This window comes from Episyrphus balteatus, chromosome 1 (assembly GCF_945859705.1).
Source record: "Episyrphus balteatus chromosome 1, idEpiBalt1.1, whole genome shotgun sequence".
Classification (NCBI taxonomy): domain Eukaryota; kingdom Metazoa; phylum Arthropoda; class Insecta; order Diptera; family Syrphidae; genus Episyrphus; species Episyrphus balteatus.
In genome coordinates, this window is record NC_079134.1 from 15,324,458 (window position 1) to 15,340,564 (window position 16,107).

The window sequence follows — 16,107 nt, forward strand, 5'->3', positions numbered from 1 at the left end:
ACTTCTAGAGCATCAACTATATCATGAGCCCTTAAGACCCAACGAGATAAACTGGAAAATAAGCTTGAAAATGTCCTAAAAATGTGGTTAAGTATGAAACGAAGAAATATTAAAAAAATAAGGCAATGTCAGCAATTATTTCAACGTGGCTAGGAAAAAAGTAGGGTTGCGGTGTCCCTCATAACTTGTTGCTGGAACATGTGAAATCAAAAAATAAAAATTCATTCATTAAATAACAGTTTTCCCCAATTGCCAATTTTTTTAAAAACATTTTTAGCGAAAAATGGCTTGAAGTTGTACATTGTTGTACCAGCGTTACATCGTTAATCATGTACAGAAAAAGTGTTCAACATTTAAAAAGGATCTATGTAAAGTTGTCAGGGTACCGTTCATACTCAGAGTTTATAAAAGAAAAACGAAAAATTGTTTGAAGGCTATAATAAACAAAATTCCATTCACAAAACTGTTTGTTTCTGATCTGTGTGAAGTGAATTAAATAAAAAGTAAATTAAAGTTTTATTAAGTTCAGGTTGTTCAAACAAGCAGTTGATGTTGGTGTTGATGCAAGATATGGTCAGAATATAATAATTTTTATGAAAAAAAAAAAAAAAATATCCGACTTCCATCGAAACTTATATAACGGTTTTTTCTTGGTTGCTTTATTCAGAACTAGACCAAATTGAAATGGAACCACACTGGAGCCATAAATCAGTTCACCAAACAAGAAAAAAGGAACACCATAAAACTGCTCTAACTGCAGAAATATAAGCTTTTTTTCCATCGCGTTTGGCGATACATACAAAGTATGTATGTACAAGAAATCGAGTATGTGAGATAATGTTATTCCTTAAAAAGACAACTTAAACTCCACAAAACAAGGCAGTTTGCACTGGGTACCTTTTTTACAGGGATTGGCGAAAAAAAAAAATGGTTGAAAATGTTTTGTTGATTATTTTCTGGTAGCCTAACAACATGCAAAAAAGAGAAGATATTTAATGAGAAAGTTTGAAACTTGTCTCGAACCTAGCTTTAGCATCTTGTATTTTTGCGAGGAATTGACAAGGACTTCAAAATATCTTTGCCATTAGAAAGTGCATCTTATCTTAGTTCTTTTTACTTGCTCTATAGGGCAAGTATTGGTTTCGTGTAGAAAAAAAAAATCGAGGTTTTAATCAAAACCAACATTACGATGATGGAGAAGATCAAAAAAGTAGTTTTCGTCATGCCGTCCGTCGGTCTGTGCGTCTGTGCGTCTGTGCGTCTGTGCGTCTGTGCGTCTGTGCGTCCATCTGTACATCGAGCTAGGGCCTAAACGGGTGGATGGATTTGCTTGAAACTTGGTACAGATGATTTTTACGTAATTCCCTAGGTCCGTTTTTTTTATTTTTTTAATATCTCTAATTTAACGCATATCTCCCATATAACGTTTTCGAGGTATTTCAAATTTCTCGAAAACGGCTCTAACGATTTCGTTTAAATTTGGTGTGCGCAGTACTCTTATTGATTCCAATAAAACTGCGTTTTTAGTTTTTCTCAAAAAATGCCAAGAGCGGAAATATGGCGTTGCCGTTTTTCAAAAATTGAAATGTTTTTTAAGTCGATATATTTCATCAAAGCATAAGTCAATTTTTTCAAAATTTACAGACATCATAGGTATTGAAGTGTAAAATGTAAAAAAAAATTTAAAAAAAAAGTTTTTCAAAAAATTTTTAAAAAATTGAATTTTTTTAACTTTCGATTTTTTTTTTGTTTTTATTTTTTTTTTTTTCTTCACAAAATCTTAAATTTCCAATAGATATTTAAGATAAAGATGCTTTAAACCACAAGAGCAAGTACGTGCGACCCAGTCGTGCATTTTATTTTGTTTGTTTTTATTTCTCAAAAAATGTTTCCTTGTGAATTGCTGTGTTTGCCATTAAATGACGATTATGTTCAATGAATTGAAGATTAATATTTATGGTTTCTAATTTTCAGAAAGAAATTCCCGAACTGTCCGCAAGTTTCTTATCCCGCGTCACATACTCATGGTTCGACAAAATGGCCTGGCTCGGCTATCGCAAGCCTCTCGAAGAAAAAGATCTCTGGGATTTGCGTCCACAAGAAAGTTCCAAAGAAGTAATGCCAATTTTCGCCAAACACTGGAATAAAAATGTTCGCAAAAACTATTCAGTTGAAAATCGTGCCCCAAAAGCTCAATTTAGCAATGGAAATGTAACATTTGAAAACCCACATGGATCAAAAACTAAAGGCTTTGCATCTATTATGCCACCAATTGTTAAATCATTCGGTGGAATTTTCCTGTTTGGATCATTCTTAAAATTAGTATCTGATATGTTGACTTTCGCATCACCACAAATTCTTGGATGGATTATCAATTATGTTGAACACAAATCCGATCCGGAAAAAATAACTGAACCCGAATGGAAAGGTATATTCTATGCCATCTTATTGTTTATTTGTGCCGCTTTGCAGACATTCTTCCTTGGTCAATATTTCCAAAAGATGTACATTGTTGGTTTACGTATTCGTACTGCTTTGATTAATGCCATCTATCGGAAGGCACTTATCATATCGAATGCAGCGAAAAAAGAATCAACAGTTGGTGAAATTGTCAATCTTATGGCTGTGGATGCTCAACGTTTTATGGAATTGACAACTTACCTGAATATGTTGTGGTCAGCTCCATTGCAAATTATACTAGCTCTCTATTTCCTATGGAATCTACTTGGAATTTCAGTTCTAGCTGGTTTAGCTGTTATGATCATATTGATTCCAATTAATGGTGTTATTGCCAATCGTATTAAAATTCTACAAGTCAAACAAATGAAGTACAAGGATGATCGTGTTAAATTGATGAATGAAGTTTTGGGTGGAATTAAGGTATGAAAATTATAAAATCAGTTTTAGTACGTTTTAATGATTATATGTTCTTTAAAGGTGTTGAAACTATACGCTTGGGAACCAAGTTTCGAAGAACAGGTTCTAGAAATTCGTGACAAAGAAATTGAAACTCTAAAATCGGCTGCTTACTTGAGTGCCGGAACATCTTTCTTATGGTCTTGTGCTCCATTTTTGGTAAGAACCATATTTCGAGGACAGTGTTTCTTGTGTTTTTGTTTCTTTTCAGAATAAAGGTGGAGAATTTTATTAATTATTTTACTATAAAAAAAAGGTTTCATTGGTGACATTCTCTTGTTACGTGTTAATCGACGACGAGAATTATCTTACAGCAGAAAAAGTTTTTGTAGGATTTACACTGTTTGAAGCATTGAAATTGCCATTGACAACTTTACCAATGCTTATGGTTGATATTGTTGAGGTAAAACCACCACAACAACAAAGTATTGGATTTGGTTGAGGAAATCTAACTTTACCATTCGACGAATATCATTTTATCGAAAAATATTTCTCAAAAAACAACAATCACAGACTGATTGTAAAGTTTGAGAGAAAAACAAACCACAATTTTTAAAAGGTTAACAAACGGAAGCATCGAAAAGGGACATCTTCTTCTAATAACTTGGATATTTAGTCATACATTTTTTTTTTTTTCAAATAATATTTTAACAACACATTTATTTATTTCTCTATCATAAATATCTATTTCTTCCCTCTCTCTCGTTTTTATTATAGGTTTCATTGGTAACATTTGCAACATATGTATTGATCGATGAAAAAAACGTACTCGATCCATCAACAGCTTTTGTTTCATTATCATTATTCAACATTTTGCGTTTTCCATTAGCTATGTTACCCATGTTGATAACGAATTTAGTTCAAGTAAGTTTACAAAAAAACAACACAATTTTTATTCTTGTTGTGTTTTTTGTTATGTTCTTTTGTCTTGTTTGTTTTTTGTCTTTGTGTTTCTAACTTTTTGTGTACATTTATGTTTATAAAAAAAAAATATAGCCAATTTTTAAAATTGACAAGATATAATTCTTAAGATTTGTTGTATATAAAGTTGTCTATAAAAGTCTATAAGCTTAAGTTGCTCAACAAAAATATAAATGGTCTGATAGAAATTGTCAGTTTTAGACGGACTTATATGATTTGGTTGTAAATTTCTTGAATTATGATAAGAAAATCTTCATGTCAAATCTGACTGTTCTATTGTATTAACACTTGAATCTCAATTGGCGCTATCAATATGAAGACATGTATTGAAATAGATAGGAGTTGTCATGATAATTGACACCTTTCTTGTCTATTATTCTGTATTTCATACGTCTTCACTTTGTCACTTAAGTCTTGCCCTTAAATTTAAAAATTTGAAACATCGATAGGTTCGGAATCCTTTTAGGACTATAATTATTTTTAGGTTTCCTCCGTAGGAAGAAGCAGTGATTTAGAAGGCATAAAGTTTGAAACACTTTATTTAACACTCCAATAGTACAATGCTGCCCAAAATCTCGTAAAGGCCCTAACTACATTTTTCATACTTTTGAGTTTCTAGAGGGAAATACAAAATCCAATATTGCAATTTGCATATTAAAAATGAAAAAAATTAAAAAAAACATTTAGAATTTTCTGACTTATTTAAAGACCTAGGCTAAAAAAATGAATGAGAATATGCAAAAAAATCAAAATCGAAAATTTTATGGTTAGGGCCTTTACGAGATTAAAAGCAGAATTACCTTCAAACCTTACATGTAGAACATTTAAAACATATTTTAATTATTTCCTGTAGAAACTGCGTTTTACTTATAAAAATAAATGTTTTCAAGCTATTGAACAAATACAAGAAGTAATTTGAACCACTATTTCTTCACGGGATAAAGATTTATGTTCATACAAAAAATTACTCCATGCATTTTACTTTTTTAATCGGAAAAGCATTCTGGAAGAGCAATCAAATTGGTAATATCACTTATTTCCATATATGCATTTCCTCAAAAGACGATTATGTTTCTAATTTCCGTGACTTCATAAATCACTTTCGTCGCAAATGAAATCGTTGCTTTTGCTTTCCGTTTCATGATTATCAATATAAAAACGATTGTGCTTGGATTATAATTTGACGATAGCTAAATAGGTATTGTCCGTAGTAAATTTGTAAATAAAAAGAAATCTTTTTCTGAATTTTATTAATTTTTTTTTTAGAAACTGCTTATGTTAATATGTACAAAATAAAATTTTATACCAAAATGAATGATCAAATTCCGTCCGATCATTAATTTTCCGATTTTCCAAAAAGATTTTGAAGACTTGAAGACATAGTTTCAAAATTAATTAAGTACATCTTTTGGCCTTCCAGCGCAGGATGCATCTTTGGTGCTCTTACAAGCACTTTTAAACCTTACATACCAACTGGCATTTAAACATAGCGAATTGAATTTTTCGACCAATGACGAAAGTATCATATTATTTGCTCCGAGTTTGGTTTTGAGGTCATGATCTAGAAACGATGATCAATAACTCAAGAATTTTTTTTGTCGTTTAAACGAACTCTGGTAAAATCCTTAGGATCCACTTGGCAGATAAACCGTTTAATAAAATTAAGGCCCTCATTATGAATAACTAATCATCCAACATTCATAATACTACGTTAAGAAAAGTTGCTAGGATTTTTACACTCAAGCGAATCATATCCATAGCCAATTCATCCCCCTGAATTAGTTGAAATCAGTTTTAGATCTTGTTCCGGATATGTGATTAAAAACACTTTTTTTTACCTTTGCAGCCATTTGAATTTTTCAATTTTTCCGTTCTTATTTCTTTGTTGTATAGCTCCTAAAATTGAATTCCTTTTTGTATATTTTTCTTATTTAAACTGTTTTTGAAGTTGTAATAAGAAGTGATTTTATAATTAATTTTATTTCAAAAATAAAATCTTAAGGATGCATTACAGACCCTCAACTTTGGCTTTTTTTTTACAAAAATGAAAATGTGTGGTGACTTATGAATCTTTCAAAATTCGAAATAATTTGGTAAATAATATAAACCAACAAAATTAAAAATCTGGAACTGCAACATTCTCATTTCATTAAAATACTTAATAAAATTACAAACATGAACTCAATTTCATAAAATTTTCGTGATTAATCATTATAGCTAATATGGTTAAGGCATTTTAATGATATATTTTCTAACAAGTTCATTATTCATGTTATTAATTTAAAAACAACAAAAAAAAACTGTCCAAATACACAAGACAGTCAAATATTTACATCAAATTAAATCATTTAAGCATAAGCTAAGGTTTTTTGTCTTCTTCCTGGTTTGCATGTTTTTTTTCTGTTGACAAGATTTTTCTTTCTATTTGATACTAATTCATTATTGTATTTTCTAAATAGACTCAAGTTTCTGTGAAACGTATCAATAAATTCTTAAACAGCGAAGAATTAGATCCCGATTGTGTGGGACACGATAAGACATTCCGTAAGTTTGTTTTTCTGTTTTTTTTTTTTGTTTCCTTTTAAATAATGTTTTCTTTTTTGTACCCATCCATAGCTCATCCAATGTTAATTCAAAATGGAACATTTTCTTGGGGTGATGAAAATGCAATTCTCAAAAACATCAATATGGAAGTTAAAAAGAACACCCTTGTAGCTATTGTGGGTACAGTGGGTTCTGGTAAAAGTTCTGTGATATCAGCATTCCTAGGAGAAATGGACAAATTAAATGGTCGTGTAAATACTGTTGGATCAGTTGCCTATGTACCACAGCAAGCATGGATTCAAAATGCCACATTACGTGATAATATCCTGTTTGGCAAGGAATACGATCGTAAACGGTATCAAAAAGTAATTGACGCATGTGCCTTACGAGCTGACATTCAAATGTTGGCCGCTGGTGATAAGACAGAAATTGGTGAGAAAGGTATCAATTTGTCAGGTGGACAAAAACAAAGAATATCACTTGCCAGAGCTGTGTACAGTGATTCAGATTTGTATTTACTGGATGATCCTTTGAGTGCGGTAGATGCACATGTGGGCAAACATATTTTCGAAGAAGTTATTGGACCAACTGGTTTATTGGCTAAGAAAACTCGTGTCTTGGTTACTCATGGAATCACTTATTTGCCCAAGGTCGATAATATTTATGTTCTGAAGGATGGTGAAGTCAGTGAAGATGGAACTTATTCAGAATTGTTGAACAAAAAGGGAGCTTTCTCTGATTTCTTAATTCAACATTTAACTGAGAGTAATGCAGAAGAAGAAGAATTGGAAGAGATCAAGGAACAACTTGAAAAAACTGTACAATCTGAAGAACTGAGGGGCAAATTGGAACGAGTTATCAGCCGAGCAAGGACTGAAAGTATTTCAGAAACTGCGTAAGTAATCTGCATAGTATTAAGTGTAACTTTTCTAATTACATCATAGCTCATCCTCTCCCTTTTACATTTGAAATGATGTTGTTCATCGATATCAGTTTGAAGGCAAAATTATTCTTCATTAGGGTTATATTAACCTTTCATAAACGCATTCATTACCTACGTTGTATTTATCGTTGTTCAAGTTTCGACCGTAAATACATCGTTAATGAATTCAAAGCGCTGTTCTACTTCATATGGTGCTCGGTAGAGTGAGGAGATATTTCGACATTTTCGCTGAGTTAAGCAAACTGTCTTTATTTGTCGATGAGTCAACCCGAATTCTTGATCCGCAGGTTATTATGCCCAGAACAATTACTTATCACTTAGCCTTATTTTTTGCCCTGTGAATTTTGTATCATCTCTAAAAAGTCTTATCTATATTTAAGCTAATTTTTAGCGGTTTCTTATTTTATTTCCCTATAGTATTACAAGAACAACAGCTAAGACCTATACCCTTTTCTTCTCGGTTTTGCTTTCTTTTATTTAAAATAGCAAAGAAAACACAATAACACCCAGTAAACTTAAACGGTCACTGTGGTGTATGTGTAACTTTTTTTTCATAAACATTTGTTTTTTTATAAGAAATATTCATAATTAATGCAGCTAAAATAAATAAACATTCATTATGGTTAAAATAGTTTTGTTGTCAATAGTTTTTTTTGTCAAAGCTGAAACAATAGCTGTCATTGAGCTTACAATTTTCAAATTTCTTACAATGGTTTACTGTCTGTTTACACGGTTGAAAGATTTTTACTTTTATTTTTTTTTTGCTTTATCGTCCCTTATTCGACTTTACGGACCAGTGCGGGTTTGTTGCGGGTAAATCAACCACAGATGCAATCCAGAGTATAAGAATCATTATGGAAAAACATCGAGATTCATTGGAGGATTTGCATGTGGTATTGGTTGATTTTGAAAAAGCATTCGATCGACAACCACGAGATCTGATATGGGTGGCCCTCAGACAACGAGGAGTTCCGGAAACCTATGTGCGGATAATTATGGACATGTATGATGGAGCAGTAACTAAAGTAAGATGTGCAGCTGGAGTCACCGAAGGATTCGAAATCACAGTAGGTATACACCAGGGAAGCGTCTTGAGTCCTCTGCTCTTTATTACCGTTCTTGATTACCTGCTTGAAGGCAAAGTGACGGACCCAAAAGTGCATCAGTTATTCTTTGCTGACGATGGAGCCATCATAAGTGAAGACCCGATATCCCTGCAACGAGCACTTGATGTATGGGTGGATGTTCTAGAAGGTAGTGGGTACCGCATAAGCGCGAAAAAGACAATACCTATGCTGCCCATTTTCTGATCCACACAGGCCTATTCCTGACATTTATTTGAATGGTGTAGTGCTTCCCAAGTGTGAAAAGTTTAAATATCTGGGGTCTATGATAAATAACGAAGGTACTTGTGATGACGATATCAATCATCGCGTAAGCGTAGGGTGGATGAAGTGGCGGGAAAATTCTGCCATCTTCTGTGATCGAAAAATGCCCCCTAAGCTGAAAGGAAGACTCTACACCGCAGTTGTGCGTCCAGCACTCACATACGGTTCACAATGTTGGACAATGTACAAAAAGTATGAGAGTAAGTTAACGGCAGCTGAGATGAAGATGCTTCGTATGACAGCAGGAGTAACAAAGCTTGATAGAATTAGAAGTACGAAGATCCGAGGAAGCCTTCATGTTAAAAACACCATCTCCCAAAAAATTGAACACGACCGACTCAGTTGGTATTGCCATGTTCAAAGGAGAGATCCTGAGAACCCCGTCAAAAAAGAAATATCATACAACGTTCCAACACGAAATAGACAGAAAGGTAGGCCTAAAAACTCCTGGTACAAGCAAATGCAAAACCACCAGCATTCAGTTGGCCTTAGAAATGGAACAATACAAAACGGGGAGGCTTGCCGCCGATTTCTGAGGTCAACCCGGCGAACCCCACAGGCGGATCACTAGTGTGAAGCAGTTACGTGGGATAGTTATGATCCCCTCGACATCGAGATCATAACAGCGCCGAGAAAAAGGAAGAAGAAGAAGAAGATTCGACTTTACGGAAATCCAATATTTTTTTAATGACATGTTTCTGGTGCATTTTGCAACTAATCTGTTGTCATTCTTGTTACATAATCCTTTTTGAATTCCAAAATTGTACATTTGCAACAAATAATGCAAATAATGACAAAAGAGAAACAGCAAAATGGTTGATTGGGGAATCGAATCTGTATTTTTGTCGCTTCAGAAATCTCTGGCAAAAATGTTTCCAAAAAATTCAAACGCCTCAGAATTCTCTTTTGTCAGCAATTTTAAGAAGTCTTAAACTACTACTTATGGCATTTTATAATATTCTCTCACACTGTCCCAATAAGCTGGCCATAGCTATAATTGCACAGTAAGATTATTTTAAGATACCGAACAATTTAATTGTCCTACAAGTGCGTTACAATGATATATCTCACAAAATTGTCAGACAAAAGTGTATGTTCTCATGGTAAAATAAGGAAACCAAATAGTGGTACAGTATACAAAATTAAACTTATTCGTAATTATTTAATTTAATTAAATAACATGAAACACCGCTTAGTTTAAACAAACTAAAAAAAACGCAAGTTCTTGACCACTTTTGCTCGTCCAAAATACTAATAAAAAAACCTTAAACAATTGTAGTCAAACAATCTTATCGATGATGTAGATTTCCGTAACTTCAAAAATCATCAAACCATTGAAACAAAAAAAATTACGAGCGTTGTACGGATACCGATAATAAGTGTGTTCAAATAATTTGATCACAAGAAATGGGACTTCTTTCATTTCAATTTAGAGACTCAATTTAAGCCAAGTTTTTCAGTGCGTGTTTTAAAATTCACAAAATTTAATGAGTTTAGAGTCATCTAAACAGATTTGTTTTAAATATTTTCCTAGAATCATTAATTTCATGTGAATATTTCTTTTTTCAGTTCTGTTCGATCATTTGGCAGTGACAAAGGCAGTATACGTAAACGTAAAACCAACCGTCAAGATTCAGTCGATTCAACTGTTTCAAAATTATCCACCGATAAAGCGTCACCTGCTAAAGATGATGGTAAATTGATAGAAATTGAAAAATCACAAACTGGTGGTGTAAGTTGAAAACTATTAATTTTAAATATTTTGTATATGAATTAAACGAAATTGTTTTTCACAGGTTGACTTTGCGGTCTATAAACATTACATCAAAAGCATTGGCATTACATTAGCTGTTTCAACAATTCTCTTGAATTTCCTATTCCAAGTATTTGCCATTGGTTCGAATTTGTGGCTAACAAAATGGTCAACTGATACAGCAGCTCAAACTGATACATCTCTTCGTAACATGTACTTAGGTGTTTATGGTGCATTTGGTTTTGGACAAGGTATGTTTTTTTTCTACATATTTTCTAATATAAATTTTTTTGTTTAAATATATTTTTTGCATTTGAATTATTTATTATATTTTGGAGCGCTTTTATGTTGAATTGGCTTGCTTTTTATGCTTGCAATTGAGTTTTTTTTTATGCTTTGTTTTGCTTTTAAATTAATTGTTTTTATATTTGTTTTACTTTTTTGTTTGTCTTGTTTTTGCTTAATGTTTATGATGATTATATTTTTGCTGTGCGGACTTCTACATGTTTGTAAATTTTTAAGACCATTTTGTAATTTTTTTCCTGCTGCCTTCCTTCAGCCTCCAAGTAGACAAGTCGCTACCCAAAATCTATTAGACTTCTGTTATACTATGCTTAGCTTTTCTGTGGTTCGCAGTTTTAAAATGCTTTCCAAATATTTTGATCAAATCCGATAGAGTTGCTAATTTTCTTAAATTACTTTTGATCTTGTGGTGATACAAGTTTCTGTCAAGCTTAAATGTTTTGGTAAAAAGACGGCTTTTGTTCTTTTATTTTATAAATAGGCTTATCGAAAAGACCTAAGCCGAATTTAAACTTTTTGAATTTAAATTTTGGATAAGTTTTGCAACTTGTCAATAGTTTTTAAAATCTTTGGGCAGTTCCTTTTCGGATTCAAGCAATTTATTCTCTGAAGTATTCCAAAGAATATTAGCGATGGTCTATTTAAAATACAAACTGAACGTCTTCCTTTTTCTGTTTGCTTAATAAAAAAGTAGGCACACCTGCTGACAAAATTACTTTAAAAAGTGCTTTCTATAAAAAATATATCGTTCTTCTGTGAAGTCAATGGTTTCGGTGTCCACCTGGTGAAATATTTGTTTACAACAAAAAAAATTCAAATATATATAAATGTTTAAATTTAAATGCAAAACTAGTGATTACATTAATTGGTATTATTTTTATATACACACATTTTATTTTCATTTATTATACATAATTTCTTAAAAAAAGATCAAATTTAACATATTTCTTAATTTTAAAATTTTGTTACACAAAACAAAACCAAAACTACATACAATACATCGCGATTGTTATTAAAACAAATCTAAACTAACACAAAAACAAAAAACACACACAAAACAGTCACCGCTAATTTCGTGTCTTCATTAACACTGGCATTGGGATGCATCTATTGCTCAAAGGAAATGCATGAATTTATAATTGGAAATGTTATGCGTTTTCCAATGGAATTTTTTGACACTACACCATTGGGACGTATAATAAATCGTTTTTCAAAGGATATTGATACTGTGGATAATGTCCTGCCGATGGGTGTGCGATCGTTAATTTCACAATCTTTCGCGGTAAATTTTTTCAATTAATTTTTTAAGAAAATAGTAATAAAATTGGCAAAATATTCATTTCATATTCATTTTCATAATAAATTTCATATTTTTTCATTCCTTTTAATTTAAATACTCCTCATCATCTCGGTCTCTTGATCGTTGTTAGTTCTTTTAGATTTCTTTTTAGAATTAGAATTCCTTTTAGATTTTTTAAAAATTATTGTAAAAGTTGGAGGAATTTAAGTGTAAGGGTTTTTAAATTTGCTATGGGTTTCAAATGATTGTTACTCAAAAACGAATTAGTTATAACAAAATTATTAAATTATTTTAAGGCTAGCTATGAATCTAAAATTCAAATTACTTACTTATAATACTTATGATGGCACAGCTGCGCTAAGGTTAAACTCAATAACCTCTTCCAGTGAGCCAGTTTGATCTCCTGCAAGTCTGGAGGACCCAGCTCTTAACTTGATACCATCGAGTGTGTTTGATAAAATCGAGTGTTTTTAGCTGTTAATTTGTTTCAATCAAAGGTTTTGAATAGAAAACTATCTTTTCAACCAAATTAGAATCTGCCACTCCTCGATTTTTATCGATTTTGCCCTGACACTTTTATTAATCCCACCATCTAAGATAAGTTCTCTCTTTGTTTCTTGTCTCTAAGAGTCGTTTAGTGCGTAGCGTTTTGACAAATTACCCGTCATAAGTCCTGTTCCTTTGGTAGGTAACAAAGTGCAACTAGTAGGTTACTATCAATTTTCAATGGAACGCACTTTCAATTTCCATCTACTCAGCCAGAAAAGCAGGAGTAGTTTTAGTAGTAAATGTTCTAGATCATCTACTCATGAGTAAATAACCACCTCCAATGGAACGGGTCTATTTAAAAGATCATAATAGTTCATTGTTGTATCTTCAGTGTTAGCTGTTTTAATGACTATTGCCAAATCGAACGTAGGATATTCTTTTTCAGTAAGGCAAGGGAATCTTTCATTCGTTTTCGGCTGAGTCCAGCTATTATTTGAAGTTATTATACGCTTGATTTTGACGCTGACGGCATTTGAAGATTTCAAAGCTGTTCCCAAGAAGAGAAATTCTTTGATAACTGCAAAGTTATACCTCTCCATAGTCACGATCTGACCTGGTCTGGTATGTAGTTGATGTCGTTGATGATAATAGTAAATTTCTTCTTATTTATTACAAAGCACACTTTGTTCGCCTCTGATTCCATGTTCTTAAAGGCAATAGCTTCAGGCCCCTACGTGTTTCCGATTATATTTATATCATCAGCAAATACCCATTAGTGTGTAGATTTTTGAAAGGTTGTGTTTGCTTGTTTATAGTGCTCTATCGTTTCCTGAACAATATTGAAGAAGCTTCATGGCATTGCAATACCTTACCGTAATCTCCTTGTCGTTTCAGCTGCTATTTATCTGCAGTCGTATCGTTTTTGTAATTACTTCCATCTAGGACTCCCTAAGGCCAATTGAAAAAAAATCTTCAATAATAATTGGAAATTCATGTCGAAGTATAGAGTTATGTTAAATAATACAAGATCATCTTTTTTTTATTCATTCACATGGGTAACTTAGAACTCTCTTGTAAATAATACTCAATTTTAGAAAAACATCATAAAATTTATGTGTTTCAAATCAAGTAGTTACTGAAAACATTTGTCTCTTTTATGCAAAAATCATGAATCTCATAATTTTGTATCTCTTGAAAGTAAGTTCAAACAACTAAATACTAATGCACATTGGATATTATATCGTCGTTGTTTTATAACTCAAAAATCCTTGTTTTTTAGTTTTACTAGAAACAATACATTATTAATTTTTGTAAACTCAGTATAAATTAAAAGGATTTGCATCCTATCACACAGCTGATTCTTTTTCTTCAATTTATGAAAATAGTATGGAAAATTGACAAACTTGGAAATTTAAAACAGCTTTTCTGAAGAATTAAAATTTTTGAGTCATGCCAGTTTTTCAAAACAGTGACAATATGTATAAGAGAAAAAAAATTAATGGTTCTTGCACAAAAGAGACAAATGTTTTGTATATTTTATTCATAATCTTATAAATGTTGTAGTTAACTTTTTTTTTATTTCGAAACAAAAAACAGGTGTACAGATTTTATTTTTTTGCGAAAATTTTATCAACCTTTATGTTTAAACTTTAATATTATACAATATTTTATTATATATACACAAAAACAGTCTCAGTGGACTTTATCGCGACCTTATCATTAGCATTGGGATGTATTTATTGCTCCAAGCAACTACAAGAAATCCTTTTGAAAAACGCTTTACGTTTTCCAATGGAATTTTTTGACACAACTCCGTTGGGACGTGTATTGAATCGTTTTTCAAAGGACATTGACACAGTGGACAATGTGATTCCATTGAATATTCGAGCTGTAATATCGCAAGGTTTTTCGGTAAAGTTTTTTTGTTTCTATTTTTATTTTGAAAATAAAAATCATCTATATAAATCTTTTCATCTATTCACGTCTTAGTTTGTTTATAAGTGTACTGATCTCTATTTTCAAAAAAATCGATCAATCAGTTCTTAAAATTGATGTTAAAATTTCTAAACTCAAATTCAATTATCTGTAGTGACAACTAAATTGGCTATTAACTGTTGTATTGATAGTTTCCTTTCTAATGCAAATAAATCTTTTTGCAGCTTTTTCACAATAAGAATGTGGAAAAATTGGCTTTATTTTGGAGATCAGTGTTAACAAACTACACATTAAAACATAAATATGTATTTATCGAATTTATTTCTTAATTTAAATCTTAAATAAAATGTGGACTAATTGCTACTATGTGGTGCATGTTAAAAAAAAACACGGTTATTCGGACTAACCCGCAAGATGCAAAAGAATTTCAATTTATCAACCTAGCACTAATAGGCAGATATCTTTTAATAACTTTGATGAAAATACATTTATAAATAAAATATTGTTAAAACCAGAATTTCCACAAAAATCTCCTTTTTCAAAGTTTTTTAAAACAAATAAATTTTTTTTGGTTAAGCAAAAAACACTTCTTAAAATAATAACGATCATCAACTTTTTGGTTCTCATTATTTAAAACAGATCGATCTTTTAAAAGTTCGGGCTGATATCAGACATAAATTATCGTTTTAACTTTTAAGAAAATTTAAGATATGTAGTCGCAAATATTTGCCGGTTAGACCTCATTTGCACTTCATAATTTGCCAACTTCTTGTCTGAACACCTTTTTGGAAAATTTAGCGAAAGCTCACAAGCCATTTGTGCATAACTCTTAAGACCAGAATTGTAAACTTTACTCTTCCTGGTGCATTCAATTCATATTCGAAATCTTCTTAAACTTTCGATATTTTCTAATTCATATATGTAAATATGTCTAAAACCGATTTTTGTGTATTTTTCGATGATATTTTGCGCCAAAAGTTATTCAGCCTTTAAAAGAAACTCAAGCGCACTGATCTGTTAAGCTGGGTCCACACAAAGTTAATCAATATGCTCAAAATACGTTCCAAACCGTTAAGCTAAGCAGTTTATGTTTTCAACATTATTTTAACTGATATAATGCATATGAGCACATCTGCGAGTATCTACGCCTACAAACTAATTAAGTCTGTTTCAAAAAATTAACCTATCGAACTAAACGATTTGGAAGTGGACCCAACTTTAGATTTTTACCTTTCTGGACATAGATGTATTTTTTGACAGAAAATCTTTGCGTACAAAGGGGTTAAGTGAAAAATGATAGTTTGCCAGAAAATGCAATTGAAGTTGAGCTAATGTATGAAAATCCATGAATTTAAGAGCATTGATCTTTTATTTTTATAAGAACGAGTTGCTCTAAATTTATGTTTTTGATACTAAATAAAATAAAAAAAAAGCTTATTCTTATTTCATCAGAATCCGAAAAGTGGAATTTTGTGATTTAACCCCTTTGTACCCGTTGGGAAAGAATTGTCCCTCTCTCGAATTTATTTTGTTTTTCTTAAATAATCTCGATATCATTATGTTTATTAAATTAAAAAAAAAAAGTTGTTGAATTTTTTAGAAGAATTTATTATAA

General features: G+C 31.6%; 1 protein-coding gene across 7 annotated transcripts in view; it reads left to right on the plus strand.

Annotated features, from left to right (window-relative positions):
- The window catches only part of LOC129916788 (multidrug resistance-associated protein 1), a 49,449-nt gene that overhangs the window by 13,893 nt on the left and 19,449 nt on the right, over nucleotides 1-16,107 (plus strand). For 5 of the 7 annotated variants that reach the window (XM_055996978.1, XM_055996927.1, XM_055996970.1 and 2 more), the window contains exons 5-11: nucleotides 1,975-2,880; nucleotides 2,938-3,075; nucleotides 3,634-3,780; nucleotides 6,297-6,381; nucleotides 6,454-7,276; nucleotides 10,282-10,444; nucleotides 10,509-10,716. In XM_055996978.1, the coding sequence (XP_055852953.1) occupies nucleotides 1,975-2,880; nucleotides 2,938-3,075; nucleotides 3,634-3,780; nucleotides 6,297-6,381; nucleotides 6,454-7,276; nucleotides 10,282-10,444; nucleotides 10,509-10,716 (2,470 nt within the window). Of the gene's footprint in view, nucleotides 1-1,974; nucleotides 2,881-2,937; nucleotides 3,076-3,633; nucleotides 3,781-6,296; nucleotides 6,382-6,453; nucleotides 7,277-10,281; nucleotides 10,445-10,508; nucleotides 10,717-11,829; nucleotides 12,051-14,247; nucleotides 14,469-16,107 lie in introns of all 7 variants that reach the window. The other 2 variants (XM_055996943.1, XM_055996935.1) reach the window with 2 other exon arrangements.